At 30.4% G+C, this 25,743-nt stretch overlaps 2 protein-coding genes across 11 annotated transcripts in view; one reads left to right on the top strand and one right to left on the bottom strand.

The window, feature by feature from the left end:
• The window catches only part of LOC107454101 (protein kinase C and casein kinase substrate in neurons protein 1), a 69,015-nt gene that overhangs the window by 22,038 nt on the left and 21,234 nt on the right, over positions 1-25,743 (bottom strand). For 6 of the 10 annotated variants that reach the window (XM_087161553.1, XM_043039955.3, XM_087161557.1 and 3 more), the window contains exon 2: positions 1,346-1,574. In XM_087161553.1, coding sequence (XP_087017679.1) covers positions 1,346-1,559 — 214 coding nt within the window. In that variant the 5' untranslated portion in view covers positions 1,560-1,574. Of the gene's footprint in view, positions 1-1,345; positions 1,575-7,320; positions 7,538-25,743 lie in introns of those variants that run through there. The other 4 variants (XM_071182615.2, XM_087161555.1, XM_087161556.1 and 1 more) reach the window with 2 other exon arrangements.
• On the top strand, positions 21,859-25,729 carry LOC147811906 (uncharacterized). The gene is made up of 2 exons (XM_087162277.1): positions 21,859-21,928; positions 25,389-25,729. The coding sequence occupies exons 1-2, from the start codon at positions 21,859-21,861 to the stop codon at positions 25,727-25,729; spliced, it is 411 nt and encodes a 136-aa protein (XP_087018403.1).

Here is a 25,743-nt window from a genome sequence, read left to right as displayed (position 1 = left end):
ATCATCCGGGATCTCAAGTTATGGGTTGCAAAAAGAAAATTTTTAACATCAATACGTTGTTAGATGTCATGTTTCTTATTCCTCCAATTAACTTTCAAAATCTATTTTAACTCGACTGCCAACTGGACATTTAAAAACTCTCAGATTTTCCCATGGCAGTAAGACATTTTCATTTTACACTAAATGTAGTAAAGCAAAAGCCATTTTGCAACATCTGATTAACTGTGTTAACTTAGTACACTATGATATTCTGAAGAGACCTATGTATGTTTTCGAGGTATTTAGGATGAACGAACTCATGGATGCCACGATACTCTGAAGAGACATAGGCATGTTTTGGAGGTATTTAGGATAAATAAACTCATGGACGCCAAGACATTCTGAAGAGACCTATGTCCGTTTAGGATTAACGAACTCATGGATGTGACAACATTCTAAATAGACCTACTATGTTTGTTTTAGAGGTGTTTAGGATGAACGAGCTCATGGACACCACAACATTCTGAAGAGACCTATGTCCATTTTGGAGATATTTGGGATTTGGAGGTGTTTAGGATGAACGAACTCATGGACGCCACAACATTCTGAAGAGACCTATGTCCGTTTTGCAGATATTTGGGATTTGGAGGTGTTTAGGATGAACGAGCTCATGGACACCACAACATTCTAAAGAGACCTATGTCCGTTTTGCAGATATTTGGGATTTGGAGGTGTTTAGGATGAACGAACTCATGGACGCCACAACATTCTGAAGAGACCTATGTCCGTTTTGCAGATATTTGGGATTTGGAGGTGTTTAGGATGAACAAACTTATGGACGCCACAATATTCTGAAGAGACCTATGTCCGTTTTGGAGATATTTGGGATTTGGAGGTGTTTAGGATGAACGAACTCATGGACGCCACAACATTCTGAAGAGACCTATGTCCGTTTTGCAGATATTTGGGATTTGGAGGTGTTTAGGATGAACAAACTTATGGACGCCACAATATTCTGAAGAGACCTATGTCCGTTTTGGAGATAGTTGGGATTTGGAGGTGTTTAGGATGAACGAACTCATGGACGCCACAACATTCTGAAGAGACCTATGTCCGTTTTGGAGGTATTTGGGATAAACAAACTTATGGAAGCCAAGACATTCTGAAGAGACATACGTCCGTTTTGGAGGTGTTTAGGATGAAGAAACTCATGGATTTGATCAGAGGGATAAGTATCAACATCATCAATTGCAAAATAAAATGTTCCTATCAAATTTTATTTTAGGTGCAGTAAGAGAAAATAACAAAGTAAAAACTGACGAGTAAAAGTATTTACAGGTAAAAATATAGATAAACAAGTTCATACCTTTTTCTATTGTCTCATTCCACTTTTTAGACCAGTTCCGCAAACTTTTGGCATAGGTTTTTTCTATTTCACTCCTTTCTTGAATTAAAAGTATGAGATCATTACACAATCTAAAACTGTCCTCTATCCTTTTTGTTGTTCTTTTGTAGTTACCAGGTTCCCAGAAGCTGTCGCTGCCCACAAGCAGCATCGCATCATCACTGTGGTGTGACATTGTCTGTTTATCTAACTAAAAACAATAAGACCAAATGAAAGAATTATATTAAGAGAACAAAGTTTAACATCCGTTTAAATCTAAAGCAATAATTTTATTTTAAAACCGGTGTTTAATAGCAGACCAAATTCTGAGTTTACGGCTATCAAAGTTCAACTGTGTAGCTTTGTAAATATGAACCCAAACCAGAAGACATGCAGGGGTCTGTCCAGACCAAATTTACTACTGTTTAGCTGTACCTTCACAAAATATTTTTTCTTAAAATTTTATTTTTGTATTGATTTTTTAATATAATTTTCACAAATTAAGTCTAAATTTTCACAAAATAGGCACCTTTCAGAAAAACCTAGACATGGGAAATCAAGTTTTGGGATTAACTAGCCTCCGTGAAGGATTTTTTGATGGAACTAATCTGCATTTGATTAACATGAAGAGAAAAACCTTCTATGGTTAGCACGACAGCAAGCGGGTTCTAACCCATGATGGAAAAGCAATAATTTATAATTAGGTTCATGATTATGAAATATTAAATTTTCCTTCCATGTAAATGTTTTTTTCCCTTCCTGTTTTTGTTATGCTTTTGGCCAAAGTCATACTTAAAAGGGAGAGGAGCAATTGTCCTAGGGCCCTGGACTGCTGAGGGCCCAACCAAAATTTATTACAAAAACTATAGTGTTTATTAATTAATATTTTAAAATAAAATTGTACAGGATATCTTTATATCTGCATGAAAACTTTAATTTTGTACGAAAGACCTTCAAAATTTTCCCAAAATATGAAAATAAGGGCACTTTCTGCTTTGAGGAAGGGATCCGTTATAAATTTTTTTTTCTGGGCCCATAAAACCTGTTTCGCCTTGCTCTTGACATTACCTCCTTTATAGTCAACTTAATGTACATGAAGTCCCATTGCAACGAAAATTTTATAAAAAATGCTCCATGTTATTATTTGTTTTGAATTTTGTAAAAATAGGAATTCAGCCGATATTCATGTAATTTTTTATTGGAGTGTTTACTAGGTAACTAGAGGCAAAATTTTTTTTTTCAATTTCAGAATATTTTTGTAATTTCACATTAGTTTTATATTTCAAATTAGTTTCACTTCAAATTATCGCTTTTGCGTCTTCCTTTTAGATGTTTTTATTAATTTAAAATTTAAATCTTTGATTGGAATTTTTAAACATACATGCGTCATTTAAAATTTTATTTTCTTTAGGGTTGAATTTGGCAATTTAAATGTATTTACTACCAGGTAAAAATTTAACTAAACGTAGCTTATAAATTTTTCAATTTTAATTTCCATTTTTTTAATGTCTATCAGTACTTAATACTGAGAATAGTGCATAAATATTTTAAAACTAAAATAACTATGAAAAAAATTATCAAATGCTTGTTCTCATTTCTATTAGCACATTTTAAACTTCATGGTAGAAAGTTGTGCCTTGGGATAATGAACTGACAAATATGTAAAATCTTATTTAAACATAAACTTAATTTCTTTTTTTAAAATTATAACTTTAACCATTAGAAAAAGCCACAAAAAACTAGCAACTAAAACACTGAATTAGTGTTTTCATTGACTGAGGTAAAGCAAGTTTCATCACTTTAAAGTATGGATTTTTTAAAGTTCTAATTAAAAACATATGCGCAATTATAATTTTATTCAGAATTTTTAAACATACTCATATTTTATATAAATTTCATGATAGGTGAAATTAGCGAGAAGCTAATTTCACCTATGAAAAAAAATTGTGCAAGCATTTCCAAGAGTTTGCGAGCGATAGTCAGCAATAAGGTTCTTAAATATAATTCAAATAATTATATAATATATTCATATACTATTCAATATAATTCAAATAGGAGAGCACTACTTTTTTTTAGACATTTTAAATTTTTTTAAAGCACCTGGTAACTTTCTTAAGAGAAAACTATTAACATGGAATCTATTATATTTTAATTATTCCTATTTTTTGTATTTCTAACGCCCAATGATAAACCATTGGTCTGTCCAGACATTTTGTGAAAGGTCCGTTTTTGTAAAATTGTGAAAAACTTACTCGTAATTTGTGAATATAAAATAAACGTTAAGTCACATTCTTTCAACCAGGGTTCGCTTTTGTGAATTTGTGCAAATAGGGTCGGTTATTGCAAAAAAACTTTTTCAGGGAGTCTTTAAATTGCAAAGACATACAAGATTATGCTCAACACTATAAAATTATAATAAAAAAATTAAATTTTAAAAAATAAACAGCAATTGCAGCTACTAAATTAGCGATGCAACATAGAAATATTTGGTATTTAAGCCTATACTGCTGAACGCAGAATATTCATTTCGGACGAATAAAGGAAGAAGCGTCTGCCGAAGATAAAATTTAGTTCGTTTACATCTGTCTTTCTCCCCCCCCCCTTCCTGGGAAGGGTTTATTCGATTAACAAAACGATAATGAAGATAAACAATTTTGTGAAGGGCCCGATTAACCCTTTGACGGTTATGAACGAGTTCAGCTCGCAATCAAATCGTGCCTCATAATGAACGAGTTCCGCTCGGGAGCAAGATTTTGACCGTAATGTTTAGTAACGAGCACTACTCGCGTAGTGAAATTTTTCTCCAATGCGCGCTGACGAGCTGTGCTCGTTCAGCATTATTATTCTGCATTGACTATGTTTACATGTTAAAAACGAAAAGTACGTAAAAACTGTTATTTATATGCACTACGAATACTTTAAGAAATTTTTAAAACACGTGAGGCGAGCTATCTACCGCATCCAGAGATGCCAACTTGCTCCGCTTTGTAAGATAGTATTTCCTAGTGATGGCGAAAGTCAAGTCACTTTCAGTTTAGCATTTCACCCATTTTTTCACCACTAAATATAAAAAACTATAAGTAACATATAAAATGCACCGTTAAAGCAACAATCTACAGGTTACTCTATTAAAAAGTAGGCGTATAACTGTTCTTCTCCAACGAAATTTACTACATAATTTGCTACCACTTTATTATACCAATTCCAGAAGACGGAGCAGTTGGCATCGCTAGAGAAGGGTGACATTTTCGGAAGAACGGAAGTGGAAAACAGATGCCACTTTCGACTACTGTTTGCACGTAATACTGTGCGAATAAATGAAACGAAAACTGTTCATTTCCCTGACAGTCATAGGGTTAAAAGATAAATTATTTTGTGAAGGGTCCGTTTTTATGAAAAGATATTTTGTGAAGGTTCCGTTAACGGACCCAAATTTCTTCTAAACAGACCCCTGTAAAAATACGCCTTCTTTTGTTAAAATTTCGTAATTTTTGGGAATAATGAAATTGCAAAGTTGCTTTTTCCGAAGAAAACGCACGCCTCCTTTTTTACAAAACTCAGATCAAAACTTCGTTCGGTTTACAGTTACGGTATGGGTAATTTTCCCCCATAGCGGGATGGATAGGTGAAAAGAGTAAACGAAGCTATCTAAAAAGGACTGATCAAGCAGTTCTGAGCGAAAATTCCCAATTTTTTTTTCCGGTTACGGAACACCAAATGATCGGAACCCCGACTTTATGAATTAAGTTCATTAACAACTTTTAATATACTAACAACAAAAAAAAAGAAAGAAAAAAAAGAGGACGAATTAATTTAGAAAAACATGTTTTCATTGTTATATCGAAAACAATACAACAATAAGTACAAAAGTACTTACAATAAGTTTTTATTTTAGAAGGTCAAGAATGATTTCTAATTTAGTAGTTTTTGACGTACACGTAAATTGATATTTAAGCACAATTATGTTTTTGTTTTTTTTTAAAAAAAGGACTCACAAACTGTAAGAATGGTTTTCAGAGTAAAATTATTCCTTATTCTTGAATTTGGTTATTTTATTTTATATTGATGATAAATATTGATGAATTTTTTATTTTTTTTATTGGCACTTTACTAAAATAGTTTCATAAAATTATTCGAAATATTAAATAAATAATAGATTATTGGTAGGATACGAACATAGTTTCAGGTTTAAAAACTCAACTGTTTTTTATCTTTAAAGAAAAAAAGAAAAGGCATAATAAAGAAAAGAAATAATCAAAAAAGATAAGAAAAAAGAATTTAAACTCAAGGAACCCCAATGACCTCTCTACGGAACCCTAAGATTGATTCCGCAGAACACCTTTTGGGAACCACTGGTTTCGAGGATTGGTGAGTAATAATAAGCACAGGGCATTAGCTTTTAATGTAATTGAAACAAACTATAAAAGATATTAAGGTATAAAAACTGGAGTATTAAATTAGACCTAATAGAACAAGTAATATATATAAAAATAATTAAAGTCAATTCTTACTTAAGTCAAACAAAGAAATTTTTTATTTTAGTTACTTCTTATTAAATAATTACAATTAATATAAATATGTATATACATATGACAGAATCACAATATTAAGTGGCAAAATAGAAAGCGAATTTCCCTGCAATTTTCCTTTCTATACATGGTGTTGGACTATTATTTTTGTTTGTTACTATTTAATCGCTTTCTATTCTTTTAGTTTCTAATTTAAGAAGCTGATGGTGGTCTATAATTTCTATGTTCTTTGACGGTATTTATTCCTAAATTTATATCCTGCTCAATGTCCTCCATAAGAGAATTTTTTTTTCCTTCCATATAAAACAAAATTAATTAATTAAATTTAATTAATATTGAAAAAACTGTATTAACATCCAAGTGTCATCCACTACAAGTTTTAAAAAATGTATTTGTACTTGAGTGGATGAATAAGAAGTATTTTAATATTTATTGAAAATTTTCATCAAGATATATAAATATATATAGGGAGAGTGTGAACTAGTATAGTAGGAATTGAAAGAGTCGTGGAATGGAAAAAAATATATGGTTCATATTTCGTTGTGCAAAATAGGTAAAGATAAGTAAGCACCAGACACAATAATATTCAATAAACAGAAATGTATAAGGATAAAAAAAAATTTTTTTGTTCTTTTTTTTGTACAATTGAACTCAAAAATAAGTTTTAAATGACGAGGACAAGAATGCGATTGTTGAATTGGATATCATATTTATCTCCTTCAATATTGTTTCTAAATATTTTTGGTATGTTGTTTTGTACGCGGATTTTTTTTAAAAATATAGAAAAAAAATTCCAAGAAACACTTAAAAAGAAATAGCGATCGAATAGTGAGAAGTATGCAATTTGTCTTGCAAAGAAAAATCAAACTATATGGATTATCTTTTAACGAGAAGAAAAAAATAGAATTTTTTTTTAAGGTGAACGTAAAATAAATAATGCCCTTCTAAACTACAAATACAATAAAAATAAATAATAATATAATAAAATAAATGACAATGCCAGTTTAAATCTGCACCACAGAAGAGAGAAAAACAGTTGGAAATTTCACTAATGATATGCTGAGATAATAACAAATTTTATAAAATAAATTAAAAAACTATATTAATTTAATCAGGATTAAGTCTAAAATGACTCACAATTTTTTTCAATAAAAAAATAATTTTTAAAAAAAGTATTATTTTAGTAGTATTATTAATTTAAGTACATATTAAAAGTATTATTATACATTATACATATTAAGTATACATATTAAGTATACATATTAAGTATATATTAAAAGTAGTATTAAGTATGTCAGTGTAAAAGTATTATTTAAGTATAGTAATTACAAGTATTATTATAGTATTAAGTCGCAACAAAAAAAAAAGGGCTCACAGCAGAAAATTATTCCAATATAATCAATCATAAATAGAACGTAATTTACTCACCATTTTTTTAAAGAATCAAGCACGAATGAAAAAAAATAATAATAATTCAGCTTAATAAATCAATTCCAAATGACATTTCGGGCGTAAATCCCCATCTTCAAACAAAATAAGACCACAATAACAATAACGTACAAATATTTCAAAAATTCCTTCGAAAACAACCTAAGCACACAGAGCTACTATGTCCACCAATGCACAGATCCGAAAAGCCGAAGACATTATTGGAAAAACGATTTCATTCGGTAACGCTCTCGTGATTTCCCCCTCTTTTTTTCTATTCATCAAAAAAAATAAAGAGACATTTTCTCTTTCTAAACACCCAGAAAAATACCGAAAGAGGCCCATTTGCGAATCAAAAGGAGCATCTCGTCCAAGAAGAATAAAAAAGGAAAACTGTCAACGCATCGTTTGGTGCTATTGCTACAGCCACGGACAGGATAAATGGTCACGCGAAGATGACGGGAAAAAAGAGCCCGAAGCTAATTTGGTGCCAATGAACGAATTCGGTGTAGTAGTGAAGAATGATGAGCAAAATATGTATTTCGGATGACAGGTGAGATGGTTATTTTTATGATGCAATGGAATGAGAAAGGTATTTATCAGAAATAAAAATAGAATATTTACACCATGTATGATTACAGTACAAATTCTTTTGTTAAGAAAAAGGAGGAAGAAAAAAAAAAAACATTTATTTTTATGTAAATGTGGTTAAAAGCTCAAATATAGCAATTTTTTTGGCATTTAAGCGTTTTGCCTAAATTTTGCCATTAAAGAATAGTCTTTCCTAGTGACAAATGGAACAAATATTCAAGATACTTGTAAACATTGAAGACCAAAACCTTTTGGCTGTATATTTAGCCCTTACAGATAGCCCGAAAACGGCTATTTTTACATTTTTAAGTTATTAATAATTCAAAAACTCTGTTAAATAAGTCTTTTACCATTAGAAAACGATACTTATTTTTTTCTATTAATGAATAATTTTAATGCCAAAAATATTTAAAAAATTGAAAAATAAATTTAGTCTAGACAAATAACGCCAATGTTACATTTTCTTGGGGGTGGGGTGGTATTTATGCTGTTTACCGTATGAATTTGGGTTTTGGTAACAAAATAATTTTAGAAACTACCTCCAACAATTTAAATTTGCTCGTCAGTAGTGCGTGCAAAAAGCCTACTATTTGATTGAAATCAAATAAACTCATAATTTTTTTGGAAATACCTTCTTCCCCCCAAACCTATACAATATGATTTGCAATCCTTATAAAAATACATATAAAGCTTATTTTTAAAGTTTGGTAACTCTCGTGCTTCATTTAAAACATTATTTTAGGACAGTTAAATGACACCCGATTTCTTTTAATTATTTAATTTTAATTAACCAAATATAGTATCAACATACAATGCAATGTAGAAGAAAAACGTTCATATGATTCACACAAAATTAAAATAATAGAATTATCTATTTTAAGGCAGAGAAACTTTGATTAAAGCAAAACGAATGTATTTTGAAAGCGGCAATAACGAATTATTAGTTAGGAATATCGAAATTATGCATATGATATTCTATATTCAATTCATTACATGAAAACTTATTGAGTGTAAAAATGTGGTTTAAAATGTACAATTAGTAAAAACTAGATAGATAAAATTTAACTAATCGTATTCTTTTTCTCCAGATTTTATTATCAGTTACGAACTTGTGGGATGCTTGTTTTTATTTTTGGATCATTCCAATAAACAGGCAAGATTTCAGTAACATTTTCTGCTAATTTATTATTTAAAAAAAAAAGACTTTATATTGATTAATATGAGTGTTCAATTTATAACTGATAGACGTTTAAAATAAGCTTTACATTTTACATAACTAGTAAATCATTGCTGTAGAATAATTTTGATGGCACAACGATTTGTGATTCCAAAAGGCCTTTCATGTTCTTTGCCTTATTTAAAAAAAAATATATAAACTGCATGCTTTAAAATTAGAATAAATCTTTTTCTTTAAGCAAACGATTTATAAAAATAATGTTTCCAAAATCGTTTTCTAATTACCAATTTTAAACAGTTAGCATTTTAAAATTCGTTCCACGCAGTTTAATTCTTTAAAATGATAGCAAAAGAACGATAAGTCGCGTTCCGCTACATAAAAATGTCATTCATTTTGATAAAAGATATTATTCATTCTCTACACTTTCTAATTCTTCAAAATCTAATTCGAATTATTCGAAATCTTAATTATTCAAAACGATAGCATCGAAAACGACAGACGACTTTTCGCAACATAAAAGTGTCTTTCATCATTTTGATAAAAACCATCATTCACTCTCTTTTCGAGTTTGAATGAGGGTCTAAGCACAGTGTAAAATGTTGAAAACTATCGCAAAAATGCACTATTAACTTTTCCACCGACACGCCGGAACTGTGCCAGTAACTCGGCTCAAAACGTGAGATCCAGTCATCTCCGCAAATTAAGCTTCGCAAAGGACGACACACAAAACTCGCGAGGCGTGAATTTATTTCACCGAAAATGTTCTTCGGTTCGCATCACAAATACATCATAGTTATTAAAAATAAAATTTAAAGAAAAAAAAATTAATCATGTAGCGATACTCGGAGCTGAGGATGTACAGCCGACGGTGCGAGGCGATTGAATCCCATCATCTTCCATAGAAGATGAGGATAAAGAGAGATGATAGTGACCTAGAAGTTCAAGGTTTTTCTTATGTTTAGAAGGGAAGTTCGCATCCCTAGTTTTAATCGGGATGGATTTTTTCCGAATTGAGATGATTAGTTGTTTTGAATGATGGAGCTAATTTATTGACTCTTTAGAAAACAAGTATTTAGTTGTTGATGCTTACGGTGAAAAGAGTGTAAATATCATGCTTGAACTATTTTATTGTTCTGCGATGTGTATGAGCTATTAAATTCATAGTTTTCAAAAATTTTAAGTGCTTAGGGCAATGAAATTAAAAAATCAATAAGTTTACTCATTATTATTAATTTTTTCTGTTATAATAAATTATAAAAAGATATTTCAATACCTCGGCACAGAATTAAGTACGCAAAAGTCAACAATGCCCAATTATGCAAGTTTCAAATATATTTAATGCTTATTTAAACAAAAAGGCAATTAATAATTTTATGAATAAGCAACAATATCTTCTGACTTTTAAATCATATGAAGACTTGAAAATAGCTTTTCGTTTAAAACACATTGAAACTTTATATGAGCTTTTTGTCCCAACTGTACCGTTTTCTATGCACTTAAAATTTAGTTCAGTTAGTTAAAATAAATATATTTTGCATCTTCACAGATCGTCTGCCGGTGAGCTACGTTTCAAATTATCATTGTTTCGTGGATTTGGGGGGTTATTATCGTTTATATTTTCACTCATTTTAGAAATGGTGCAATGTGAGGCAAAAAACACCAGTGATTCGAGACCGTACCTTATTTTTATGTGTTTTTTTCTTCTTCTCGAAAATGTAATTCCTCAATTAAAGAGGGATTCTTCGAATACAGAACTTTAGCATATCACGTAAGAATTAATCGCATAATATAAGTCGCCTTTCTAAATAGCAAAAAACCGTGAAACGTTCTCAGTTGCTTAGGTAATATTTAAATGACCCCCAAAACATCACAGGCTAATTGAGTCAAAGAATTCCACGGAATAGAAACTATATTTTCTAAAACATTTAACCCCCATTAAAATCCTCATAAAAACATATAAAATTTACAAACATGAAAACGCATATTATTTATTACGCTATCACAAACACTTCTTTAATATCAGAGAGGACATTTTAAAAGGGTTGAAAATACTCTTTTTAGAACAACTTACAAATGGAAGCCATTATTTTACAATGGGTTTTATTGTCGGTCCGATTAAGGTATTAGGATGAAAGCTATCAGAGCGGTCATAAGGAGAGAATAGAGAATGATCAGAATATTAATTGAAGATTGATAGCCCGATTAAGAGAATAGAGTAATATCGAACAATGCGCTGATTGGAGTCTTTTGTTCTTAGATGCTACAGATTTTAATCAGTAAGTCCTTGAACAAAAATAAACTAGAGCTTTTTTTTCCACCTAAACACGCGTGGAAATTTACATAATCTTTAATATATTACAATCCATACAATAATTCTTATTTATTCTTTAAATATTTGCACAGTTAACATATATTCTGAAAGAGGGCGAAGTGATAAATTTTCATAGGAGGAGGGAATATAAATTACTAAAGCAGATTTATGTACCTGATATTATTTATACCCGAATATATTACCGTCACATAACTGATAGTTTTTCCTGCAAATTTAGTCATTTCCATTGTGATGACATTCTGTCCCGTTATAAAGTAAAAAATATTTCAAAATTCAAAGTACAGGGGCCTGTCCAGACATTTCGTAAAAGGCCCGTTTTTGTAAAATTGTGAAAAAATTAGTCGTAATTTGTGAATATAAAATAAACGTTAAGTCACATTCTTTCAATCAGAGTCCTGCTTTTATGAATTTGTGCAAATAGGGTTCGGTTATTGCAAAATTTTTTTCAAGCAGTTTTTAAATTGTAAAGAGATACGAGATTATGCTCAGAACTGTAAAATTATAATTTTAAAAAAAAATTAAATTTTCAAAAATAAACAGCAATTGCTGCTTCTAAACTACAGATGCAACATGCAAATATTTGGTATTTATCCTATACTGCTAAATGCAGAATATTCATTTCGGAAGAATCGTGTGCCGAAGACAAAACTTATTCGTTTACATCCATCTTTCCTGTTTTCTGCCCTGGGAAGGTTTTATTCGATTAAAAAAAACAATAATGAAGATAAACAAATTTGTGAAGGGTCCGATTAAAAGAAAAATCATTTTGTGAAGGGTCCGTTTTTAAGTTAAAATATTTTGTGAAGGGTCCGTTTTTATGAAAAGTATTTTGTGAAGGGTCCGTTAACGGACCCAAATTTCTTCTAAACAGACCCCTGGTTATGGTTTATTTTTTTAATAACATTTCAGTTATAAATTATATTTACAAAATGTAACTAAATTTTTAATAGTATTTTTAAAAAAATAAGAAAAAAAATTTGGTTTAAATCACATAACAGAATTTTTTTTTTTTTTTTTTTATGTATATAATTACAAACTCTGCATTCTCTCGAAGCCCGAGTTTTAAATAATTGTAGAAAATGAAGTTTTCACTAAAAAAATATCTGACATTTATTTGCCATAAAACTGTCTAGAAAAGATGCAAACTTCGAACATTTCAAATAATTTTTAACTCCTATTCCTACAACTGAATTATTATCAACGGAAGTAAAATTAATTAATGCCAACAGATATATAGCTTGTTACATTTAACTGTTAAATAATTTAAAAATATTTTTTAAGTGATAGAATTATGCAAAATGTAGTCCAATAAACTAGATTCTGGGTCTCAGAATTAAAATATTCAGGACTCGATAAGATAAAAATTAAGATCCTTTATAAAAGAAGAGATAAAATCTCGATACTTGTAAAATATAAACAAACATGTCATTGGTAAAGGGAATTACAAAGAAAGAGGCACAAGACAAAAAACAATTATTTATAGCGAACGATAAAAAACGGATGCGAAATCCTTATGTAGACCGGAATACTTAAAATACCATACCAATTAAAACAAAACCGTATTCACTATACGAACACTCAGTTTTTTTTTTCTTTCTGTCCAGCATGCAGAGAAAATAAAGGCACTTAAATAGGAAACTAAACGGAGAACAAAAAAGATTTATTTTCTCTGAAACTTTGAATCGAGACCTTAAGCAAAGTTCTTTCAGTAATAGGGGAAAAAACGTCTCTTAATTCAGATATAAATCAAACTGATAACAAAAGTTATCTTTTTTTATCTAAAACAACGCAAGTAGACTTATATTTTAATGATCTTAACGTCGTAGGTAGACAATTGTTCCAATTCAAGAAAATTTCGACATAAAAGATATATTAACTATTTTGCCATTCATAAATAATATTGTCTTGGGCTTTTACTTTGTCCAGTAAGCTATTTCGTCATTCACTAATGACTCAAAATTTTTTAAAGTTAATAATTAAAACTTTTTTTTAAAAAAATAATTTGCATCGTTATATATTAAAAGGGCGGTGTCGCTTAAAATTTTTTTCCAACATCGAGCGAAAAAGAATAATTTATATTTAGTTTTGACTTTTTCGATTTGAGCAGGAAAGAAATATATTTTTAAATCTCGTTTTCATGATAAATTTCTTATCATTTATAAATATCTATCAATGAATTACATCGATTTTACAGAAAAGCAGATGCATAGTAAGATTAAATTAAGAATATTGTTTATTTCAGGAATTTTCAATAAGGTAAATAATTAGCTTACATATTTTGCACATTTTTGCCGTAGAACAAGTATGAATTTAGAAGGTTTTTCGATATGCATTTCGACGATCAATAAAATAAGTGTTTATTTTTTTAAGGTAAAAAATATATTAAGAGCCGCGTTTTTGAATCGTTTTCATATTTTTTAATTTTAACCTTTAGTTGTTTTATAAAATAAAATCTCATACTTAAGATATATTTTTGGGTTTTATTTCGTAGACAAAATTAATTGTAATCAAAAGTTTATTGTAAGTTGGGCAAAAATAAAGGCCCATTTTTTAAATTTTTTTTTTAAAGATATATAATAAATATTGTAAGCGAAGAACATTATTTTTTTTTATAGATAAAACGATTATATGGAATCGTTTTCTAATTTTTAATTTTGTTGTTTATTGAAATGAAACATATAATGAAAACTATTTTGGCTAACTGATTTTTCATAAGTAATAAACGATTAGTTGTACTGAAATCGAAAGCTAATTTTAGCTTTTTACAGAAAATAAAAATACGGAATGTTACTTTCTTTAAGGTTTGGAGACAAATTTAGATTAGAGCTACCAGTTTCACACTGACACTACTTTAAAAATGACATCTCAACTCGACACATCCTTCCAGGGTTCATTAAAAACTTTAAAAAAATAGTGATAACTTTAAGGAAAACTAAAAAGTTATAACAAAAAATAACAAAAGCCATCATAAAACTCAACCCATTTACTAGAGAAAACAAAAATAATTCCTAGGAGCACACACATCAAGCTTACAAGAAAAGCTTATCACCGATCTAAATCCTTGGTGAGTGCTCTGTCCAAATCAGGCATGCTCGACAAAGCGAGACCTCTTTAATAACTACACGAAGTTGGATGACTCTTTGAAGAAGATGGGGTGTTCTTTTCTTTTTGATGATTTCTGAACCAACTGTGCGAGAACATTTAATAGGATTACACAGGAAGAATAAGGAAGGAGGGAGTGTTTTTATTATGATTATTTTTATTTTTTCATAACAAAATGAGGCTTCGGAGCAATTGGTGCCTAAGTAAATGTTTGAAAAAAAGATTTGTTGAAGAAAAACGATGGTTTGTACACGGGCATAATTTGAATTGAACACGTTCTAAGCAGTTAAATTTTATACAATTATAGTCTTACAAAATATTATAATATATCATTTCAGTTTCAAAATGTAATATGGAACTTAAGTTTGTTTTCGTTTGAAAGGAAAAAAAAAAAAAAAAAAATTTCCCGTGAAAAAATCGTTTGCTGCGGACAGGTGACTTGAAATTTGTAAAAAGCTCAATATCACTGGGAAAATTGTTTACCTTCCCCCCTCTCCATATGCGCGTTGTTAAACTTTAAAATGATATACCAAATGTATATCTGCGTGACAGGAATTCGAAATTTGAATATTTAAGCAACTATACAGTCTGCTCTGTGAGTTAAGACATTAGTTGTGTGTTAAGATTGTCATCTACATTTTGCACGTCGGCTAATCGGCTAATTTTTACCAATTGTTTTTAAGCTGTAGATTATCACTGATATCGTACTTACCGATTGTTTATAAACTGCGAATATCAAATTAAATTTTTTTACAGACGAAGAATTATTTTATTGCATTTTCTTTACAAAAATAATTTGCTAGAATTTTGGGAGAGGATTCTATTTTATTTTTTGTCATTCTTGCTAAAATTTGTAAAACATAAAAAAAGCAAGTCATACTTCTGTACATATTGGCATATATTCCGGAAACTAAATTTTTTTTTTTAAATAAGAGAAAGTTAAACACGAAAGTTTCCAAAATTTTGCTCAATTTCAACTCAAACTTAATTGAAACTATTGCATATGCAATTTTCAAGTCTTTCCCTAGTGAAAGAAAGGCTTCACCGAATAAAAGCCGTACGGCTACCATTTTGATTTGCATTGCTTTGCTAAAATTAATTAACTAGTTGAATAACATAGTAGGTTCTTTTTCCGAAATTTTATTTAATTAATGGACACGAGCCGCGGTGGCTCAAGGGATAGAGCGTTCGCCTTCCAATGATTTGATTCAAGTTCGAATCCCAGTGGTGGCTGGTTGATACGAATTCTACTCCCACAGCGCTGACGCAAATTATTCACAGTGGTAGACGGAATATGGGACAGAATCTCTTTGCCACCGGTTAAGTCATGAATTTTTCATGGTTTTCCTCCCCATGTAACACACATGCGGGTTAGTTCTCACAAAAAATTCTTCAAGGAAAACTAGTTTGTCCCAATGCTTGATTCAGGACTTTTTTTAATATAACCAACAGCCCACCCAATTTTATGGGTTTACGACTACTAATGTTCAACTCCGTAGCTTTGTAATTTTGAAACCAATCTAGAAGACAAGGGAACTCCAGCATCGAGTTACCGGGAGAAATTTGCCTTCGTGGAGGACTTTTTGATGGAGCTAACCCGCATTTGCGTTACATGGAGAGGAAAACCACGAGAACCCCCCACGGTTAGCCTGACGGCAAGGGTACTATAACCCATGATCCGTCTACCACTGAGGATACTTCACGTCAGCACTGTGGTCGGTACAAGCCGGATGCGGAATTCGTATAGACTGGGATTCGAACCCTGTTCGTCATATGGAAGGTGAACGCTCTATCCCCTGAGCCATCGCGGCTCTTGATCCTGGACTTCCAGTGTCTTCTGGGTTGGGTTCAAAATAAGCTAAGGAGTTGGCATTGACAGGCATAAACTTAGAATTGAGTTGACTGTTTAACGCCGGTTATAAAATATGGTTATAAATATCTATCTCGCCAATAAGGAAGAAAAAAATCAGAAATATTTATTTTTTCCGCCACTTCTTAATAATCCTTTTAATTCTGAAAAAGAACTATTTTTATTTGTTTTTCTTTATTCTCAATATCAAGAATTCAACAGAAATCTCCGATACCATGCAATTACTATGAAATAATTCAAGCAGCATAAATTCCACGGGATGAAAAATGCCGACATCGGCGGTTGCAGCAGGAAGAACCCCCACCGACATCAAAACAGCTCATCATGAGCTGGTATCCTCGACCGAATTTCCTTCTTTTTTTACTTCATAAAAATGACGACAGGGAATAAAAACAAAAAAGTCACTGCCTTCCTACCTAAAGAACACACAGTCTTGGAATGTTTTAATAGATCGTACCCTCGGGAAAACAGCGATGAGAAATTTCAGTAAGTCGTTCTTCAGCGAAGTCACGGCATTATGGAATTTAAATCAATGTGTCTTCCTACCGATTTTCTTGCACACCGGATTGAAATGGTCGACTCGCGTGTTCGCAAAGGACATTTTGCACAGAATAATTCAAATATTTTTTTAAAATTAATAAAGCAATCATAATAATAATAGCAAAAACACCGAAAATTCTAAAAATGCAATCACCGTAGGTCTATAGAATTTTGTTTAAGAAAAATAACGATGTATAATGCTCAGTAATAGAAATGCTCCAGCTTTATGCAATTCAAATCAATGCGTCTTCCTACCGATTTTCTTGCACACCGGATTGAAATTATCGACTCGCGTGTTCGCAAAGGACATTTTGCACAGAATAATTTATTTAAAAAAATTGAACATAGTAATAACAAAAAACGCCGAAAATACTCAAAATGCAATTGTTTATAAGAATCTAAGTTTCGTTACCGAAAATAAGAATACATAGTATATTAAGCACGATGCCAACTAATAGGAATGCTTGCTCATTTTGAAATTCAAATCAATGCGTTTTCAAACCCATTTTCTTGCATGCCCAATCGAATTGATCCGTTATCTTTTTGAGAACATATATATTCTATTATTCTTTAGTATTTCTTGGCAATAGTTCACTTATGCATTCGTACATCATATAATAAACAACATATAAAATAGAACACAAAGATCTTGCCAAAAAACCTGAATTGTTGCCAAAATAATTATAAAGATTACTATTTATGACTAGTTTTCGCATACTAGACTTAAATTACTATTTTAAGTTTGCAAATTTCGATTGCAGAAAAATAATACATTGCCAATACAGAATAATATAGAACATAGCCAATTATCCAATGCATGTAGTCAAATAAAATTCAATGAAAAAAAAAAGTATATAAAATCAATCCAGGGAGAGCAAAATAAATAATCAGTAATATTCCATGAAAATTATACACTAGTCTACAAATATATTAATTTCTGTTAACTAGTATACAAAAATATTCATGTCTGTTTATAAAATTAAAATTCACTTCTGTTCACTGATTCGCTTTCAGAAATGATTTTTGACAAGTACATAGTTTGTAGCCGTTAAAATACACTGGGGTTTAAAAGTAAAATAAATTTCAGATTTAGTTGATTATCTTAAAACCTACTCAGTAAATTTTGATAAAATTTGGTAAGAGCTAAGATTGATATAATACAAATAAAATAATCATTAGACGGTTATTATACACAAGAAAGATCGTGCGTAACACAAGAGGAAGTACGAAATAACGGCCACAAAATTGAATCAATGGGGAAAAAAATTAATGGGTTTGTTGGCTAATTTTTTAATATTTAAAAACGGCATCCAGTCCTTCATTACTTCGGGTTACAAAAATTTGCAAAATATGGGAAAAGGGCATTGATTTTAATAATTTTGATCTCGGTGGAAAATGTTGCCAAATTGGCGATTTTAAAAAAAGTTTAAAATATTCCAGTTATTGGTCCGTTATGAAGCTCAGATAATTCGTTATGGCACGGTGGCAATTATGGTTTAAAATTACAGCCTTGCTTCAAGTGTAAGGCACGAAAAGTGTGGCTTTTTTTAATTTTCCTTGGCGAAAGAACTTCGAAAGGCCATGAATTAGAAGCAGAGCTCTCGTTCTTTCTTAAGCAACTTTTCTTTCGTGCAATGCGACTGGTTTTGATTGATAATTCGAAACTTATAATTTTATTTTATTCAAGTATGAATAACAGACGCTTAAAATTTCAAAAAGGAAAAAATAGATAGGAATAAACCAATCCGCACTTATATTCACAAAGTGTTTTTTTAAGTTATTTATTTTATTTAAAAATAAACAGAGTTATTTTACATTTTATAACGACTGTTGAACTAGATAACTTAGCTTAATTCTTGTTACTTGCTCTAAAATCAAAGGGTCTTGAATGCAAGCACAGATTTCAAATTTGACGAACTGAAAGGATCCAGTGTTATCTATGAACTAAACACGAGTTATAGATTTCTTTTCCCTTCGAAACTCCCAATTTTTTTTTCGCTTTATAAAGCAATTATTTTTGCATTGTTGAAACGATTATTTATACATTGTTCTCGAGGTCTTTATTTTATAAGCTCGCGCTTGACTTGATGTCAAAAGTAATAAAATGAATAAAAAAAAGTTTTTTTTTAAAAAAATAGGAAAAGGTATTAGATGTTGCAATATATAAATCTTAACATTTAATAATTTACTTCTGTTTAGTTACTTCCAAATCGTTCATTTTTTACGATTGATATACATGCCTTAATAAACTCTTATTACCCAAAATTATAATAATTTTATACTTTAGAAACAATATATCTATGGGGGTTGGTGAGCAAAGGCAGTCTCCTAACTAAATGATTCAAAAATAAATAAAATAAAACCATTGAAAGTGCAACTATTATTTCCTGGCGGTAATTTCTAATTCTTTAAGCTTTATTATTTTTGTCATACGTTGTAATTAAATGAGAAATAAATATTGTTAGATATAGTGCAATACAATAAATTTAAAATTCCAAATAAGAAAATATATATATATATAAGTATTTTATTAATAATAAAGAAAATTTGGGGGAGCTTATAATTTAACAGATCACTATATCTTATATTTATTAGTTGTTATTTGGAAAGATAACTATTATTAATTATTTTTTTGGTAGATAAATGGTAATAATAATAAAAATCCCGATAGATTTTAACATCAAATAATGTCCAAAACACATTAGAATTAAGTGCAACTTTTTTATTATATATAAATTAATTAAATCAATTTAGGTTGAAACATCTTAGTTACGAGGGCTCCTAGACTGAATTAGCCAACGTCTTCCTAAGTTTTCGATTTATTTCTTAGAAGAATTATGTTTTCGTTTCAAAATATTTGTTAGCGGTTTTAAAGGCAAAACGATTATAAATTTGCAAAAAACTAATATTTTTAAATTCATTTTCTAATGTTTATAAAAATATATTTTACATAGTAGTTGTCATCATGAAGATGATGACAATTTGCTGATGTTACAATGTTACACGAATTGGCAAAGAAAAAACTGTTTTTCATTTGATATTGATAATATTTTCATGACTTATTTACATTAATTTAACAATTTGTATGAGAGAAAATATCGAGATAGTTTTATAAACTCGGAAACTAACTAAAGCCATTTTGTCAGATATTTTATTTGACTGCAGAATTGTACAATCAAATGAATATGATTTAAGGGAGGGGGGGGGAATCTTTTTTTAGTAAGGTATTGTTAAGAACATATCTTTTTTAATGTATATTAATAGTTTTTGATTCTACTATAACTTTTACCCATGAAAATGATGAATAATTAATATTAAATTCTCAACATCCGTAGTTTATAATTTAATAATACATGTTGTAAGTTTGCAATAATGAAGAATACGTATCAATTTGTGTTAATGAGGCGTGCAAGTTTCCAACTTAAATTCCGGTTATAAAAATATAATGATCTTACTTTCTACCACAAATTAAGTTTACTTTATCGAAAGTAAGAAAAACAAAATTTTCCTTAAAAAATGAAACTTAGTTAATGTTACAGACAATTAAAAACTATCAAACCTCGGCGTTCTTTTTTTTTCTGCTCATTTCTTATTGTGCTTGTATTTTACTTTAATTTTCCCTGTTGAAGGTCAAAGAATTTTCTTTTAAGTCTATAATTGGATTCGTGGGTTCGATCCCAGCCGGCCGAAGACTCCCCGTGTAGTAAAAGGTGACTGATGCACATTAAATCGTAGAGTCGCAAAGCCCTACATGTTCCCATAACAAATCAATATCTCTGGGGTACTAATCCTATATATAATTGGATCAGAGCACAGAGCGTTCGCCTTCCAATGAGGTGAACCAGGGTTTGATCCCGGCGATGACTGGTCGATACGAATTCCACATCCGGCTTGCACCGACCACAGTGCTGACGTGAAATATCCTCAGTGGTAGACGGATCATGGATTAGAGTCCCCTTGCCGTCAGGCTAACCGTGCGAGGTTCTCGAGGTCTTCCTCTCCATGTAACGTTAATGCGGGTTAGCTCCATCAAAAAGTCCTCCACAAAGGCAAATTTCTCCCAATATTTGATCCAGAAGTTCCCTTGTCTTCTGGATTTTTTCAAAATTACAAGGATACGGAGTTGAATATTAGTAGTCGTAAACCCATAAAACTGGGTCGGCTGTTCAACGACGGTTATAAAATAAAATATAATTGGATCAAATGTTTTATTGATAATGGGAGAATTTAAATTGTTCTTAAGTCGTAACCTAAAAAAAAAAATTCCATATCTAGTTAAACTTTTGGTTCGAATAACGGAACCTTGAATAAACTGATCTGCCAATTTTGACGAGAAAGTGCGAGCTGTGCTACATAAGGGTTTAGAAGACGTCTGATTTAGAAAAACGCTTGTGGGTATAGCTGCAAATAGACAAGTGTTAGAACTTGGTTTCGTACTGGGAATAAAGCAGTTTAGAAATTGAGATAATGGACGACTAAAGTCATATTTACATTTTGTGACGTAGCAAAGTTAAAATAGCTAAGACGTTTTTAAACATTGTAAAATATTTGCAGCAACTTCGTTCAAAATCTAAACAAATAACGGATTTAAGAGTATTTGCTCGTTACAAACAAAGTGCGTCACGCAATAGAAACGTTCGAAACTCCTTCCCGGATCATAACAACAACAACAACAAAAAGTTAAGGTAAACATTTACAGATAAAACGAAACAGTTCAGAAGCTGTGCCCTTGATGCGTCTCCTTACGTTCTCATTCGCTTAGCAATGCTGTTTTCTGTCCTTAGATGGTTTTCAGAGAGATGCTGCGTGTTCTTTTGGCAGGAAATTTCACTTTCCAGAAAATTGCCGATTACAAGAGGTCTATGCGGTCGCGCAATGTTGCCATTAAAATGAAACAAAGGCTAACTGCATCGGTGAAAAGCGAACATGGGTCTCCAAGATATTATCCCTATATCTCAAACCAAACCAGTTGCCTCGCTTAAAGACAAGGAGAGATGTGCAGCCGTCATTTAATAAAAATTCTGCCCAGACAATTTGGCTTCCGCTATCATAATGGTCAATTTTTTCGGATATTATAGATAGAGCATATAGCGAATCCCTAGTTCAAATAGTTCATACTTTCATATATAGAGGGAATCAAGACCTCTCAACCCTCCAATATCCGAGAAATAGACTCTTACTATAGCGGTAGTACAATGGTTTTGACAGACTTCTTGTGGAATGGTTGCACACTTTTCCATGTCTAACTAATTATGTCATTAGACAGACCATTACCAATCTAAAAGTATTTCATAACTTTCTTATTTTACATATTTATTAGACTACAGGCAGGTCTAAATTTTCTCTATTAATTTTTGTTCATTTTGGCAAACATTTTTACAATTGCCAAAATGAAAAATAAAAACTTGGACTAGATGTGTGTGGGGTTAATTACTGAGTCTCTGTTTCTGAAGAAGTAAGAGAGGGAAAGAAGAATTCGAAAAAGGAACATAATGAAGAAAATTTTTGAGTCATGAACAAGGTAAATATAACTTCAATATCTTTCAAGGAGAGAAATTAAGAAAATTTTCTCACTGGTCTTGAAGAAAGTAATCAATAATACATCAAACAACCCTTTACATTAATTGGTTGGTGGTCCAGGGAACTCCTGATAATTTTAAGCAACCCTGTTTCTTTTAAGTAAAAAAAAAAAAAAAAATAACAATAATTTTAAAATACTAATAAAACTTTATAGCGTTAAATTTTACTCCATTAATAAATGATGACTTTAGGTTAATTTTAATAGATGTAAAATGTTAAAAACACAAAATTTTCGAATATGAGCATATGCTTTAGTCAGTGATGTTTCGTATGTGTTTTGAATATGTTTCTCAACTTTACAAAAGCAGAATTTCACAAATACTTAAAAATGCTATTTAACATAGCTCTCTCTTAAATTACAAATTGAATGAATGATTTTAACTTTTTAAATTGATTTTAAAATTTTAATTAATTTTTTTCTTACAACAGTTTTGAAAGTTAAATGCTTAGATCGAGATTCATTGCTATACATAATAATATAATTTAAAATTTCTCAATTCGATGTTTTTATTAATTAAGAAAATTTAAATAAGCGGCAACATTTTTAATCAGTTTTAAATGAAGTAAAGGGGGGGGACTGTAGAGAATGGGGGGGATGCATTTTGACATTCTTCTGATATGACTTCTACAAACTTAAGAGTAAGCTAAAACGGGAAACTATTCATAACGCATTTTACAAGATTTACTACCACTTTTAGTTCTTCCATTTCATTTAACGAAACAGAAAATATTATTCAATGCATAATTAATATTCTGAACTTTAAATTTTGGTGAATTTCGAACAATTGCAAAACTTAAAGGCACAATAAGTAAAACATTTATTCTGCCTTTAGTGACAGCAAATTTACTTTAAAAAATAAAGATTTTTTTTTCAATTTATAAATATTATAAGTTGTGGGCTTTTATTATAAGCATTAATAACTTGTGCAGTCAGAAAATAGCTGGGGCCTCGCTGGTCTTAACTTTAAACCTAATTCACATGTTTAATTACATACGATTTTTACTTCATAATAATACTTATACTAAATAAAATACTTATATTACAAAATAATTATTTATAACATAAGTAAAATATGATATACTAATAAATTTGACCTTATATTTCATTCAATTTTTGTAAACTAATATGTACTAATAATAGGCAATTCTTAAGAAAAAACACATAAAAATTTTTAACATTTAAAGGTTCAAAAAAGCAGGCCATGAATTTAGTTTTTCTAAACAAAGCATACTACATACTAAATTAAACATAGTGAAACTTTATGTCTTTAACAGTAAAGAAGATTCAAATATGTATTAGTGACAATGCGTTATTTAAACTTATTTTAATTTTGTTATATGTATTTTATATTAATTTTTTGGATTTATTTCTATTTTTAAGCTTATACAACACTATTTAATAAATAAAATTATTTACACAGTAAAACTTTTAAAGTTTATGTTTACTAAATGAAAAAACCCAATTTTCCCAGGGGATTTTTCAAATAAAACCCAATTTCCCCCGGTTTTTTTCAATAAAACCCAAAAACTCAGGCGGGTTGGGTTTTTTCAAACCCTGGTTATACACTAGTTTTTAATTATGTCAAAGAGTAGTTTTAAATATTCAAAGAGTAGTATTTGTCAATAACCAACTCAAGTTAACTAGTTTTAAGTTAACAAGAAACTAGCGTAGTTTAAAAATTTCTCAAAAAAAAGTGTTTACTCTTAATTATTAAATTAACACTAATATTTTATAGATGCCTTTAGAAGCTATGCGAAGATAGCCCCCGAAAATGAGGAAAATCAAAAATTCAAACTGCATGCGTTTGACCATTTTTTTTACCACAAATGACCACCCTTTAAATTTTTTTGACCACCCTTATTTTGGACATAATCCTGAAAATTAAATTCGGGGGCTAACTTCGCATTTTCACGCCAAATGAATAAAAATCAAATTTTTATATTGTATTCGTTTGACCACTTTTTGACCACAAATGACCACCCTTTAATTTTTTTTGACCACCCTTATTTTGGACACAATCCCAAAAATTAAATTCGGAGGCTAACTTCGCATTTTTTCGAAAAATATATAAAAATCCAATTTTTATATTGTATTCGTTTGACCACTTTTTGACCACAAATGACCACCCTTATGTTGGACATAATCCTGAAAATTAAATTCGGGGGCTAACTTCGCATTTTCACGCCAAATGAATAAAAATCAAATTTTTATATTGTATTCGTTTGACCACAAATGACCACCCTTATTTTGGACACAATCCCAAAAATTAAATTCGGAGGCTAACTTCGCATTTTTTCGAAAAATATATAAAAATCCAATTTTTATATTGTATTCGTTTGACCACTTTTTGACCACAAATGACCACCCTTTAATTTTTTTTGACCACCCTTATTTTGGACATAATCCTGAAAATTAAATTCGGGGGCTAACTTCGCATTTTCACGCCAAATGAATAAAAATCAAATTTTCATATTGCATTCGTTTGACCACTTTTTGACCACAAATGACCACCCTTTAATTTTTTTTGACCACCCTTATTTTGGACATAATCCTGAAAATTAAATTCGGGGGCTAACTTCGCATTTTTTCGAAAAATATATAAAAATCAAATTTTTATATTGTATTCGTTTGACCACTTTTTGACCACAAATGACCAACCTTTAATTTTTTTTGACCACCCTTATTTCGGACATAATCCTAAAAATTAAATTCGGGGGTTAACTTCGCATTTTCACGCCATATGAATAAAAATCAAATTTTTATATTGTATTCGTTTGACCACAAATGACCACCCTTTAATTTTTTTTGACCACCCTTATTTTGGACATAATCCTGAAAATTAAATTCGGGGGCTAACTTCGCATTTTTGACGTAGATGACGTTCTTTCGGGTGAATCCACAATCGAAGGGACTAAACTTCTTCAGTCTCAACTTGTAGAATTGATGAAACGAGGAAAAATGAACTTGCACAAATGGGGTGCAAACCATCCTGAACTGCTTGCTTTCGAAAATAAGGGCATTACTGAATATAGTTTCAGCGATCAGCCAGAATGCGAGTCAGTTAAAACTTTAGGTGTTCTTTGGAACACACTTACAGACTGTTTCTTGTACAAAATAGAACTACATGAGGACTCTTACACAAAACGAGATGTCCTTTCTCTCATATCAAGAATATTTGATCCCCTTGCTCCGCCCTCCTTAATTCCTCCAAGGTAATGGGACCTACAACC

This window comes from Parasteatoda tepidariorum, chromosome 4, assembly GCF_982258835.1.
Source record: "Parasteatoda tepidariorum strain Cologne lab strain chromosome 4, Ptep-v5.0, whole genome shotgun sequence".
In the NCBI taxonomy this organism is placed as follows: Eukaryota; Metazoa; Arthropoda; class Arachnida; order Araneae; family Theridiidae; genus Parasteatoda; species Parasteatoda tepidariorum.
Note: the sequence above shows the minus strand (reverse complement) of the source record. Positions and strands in the feature narration are given on the sequence as shown.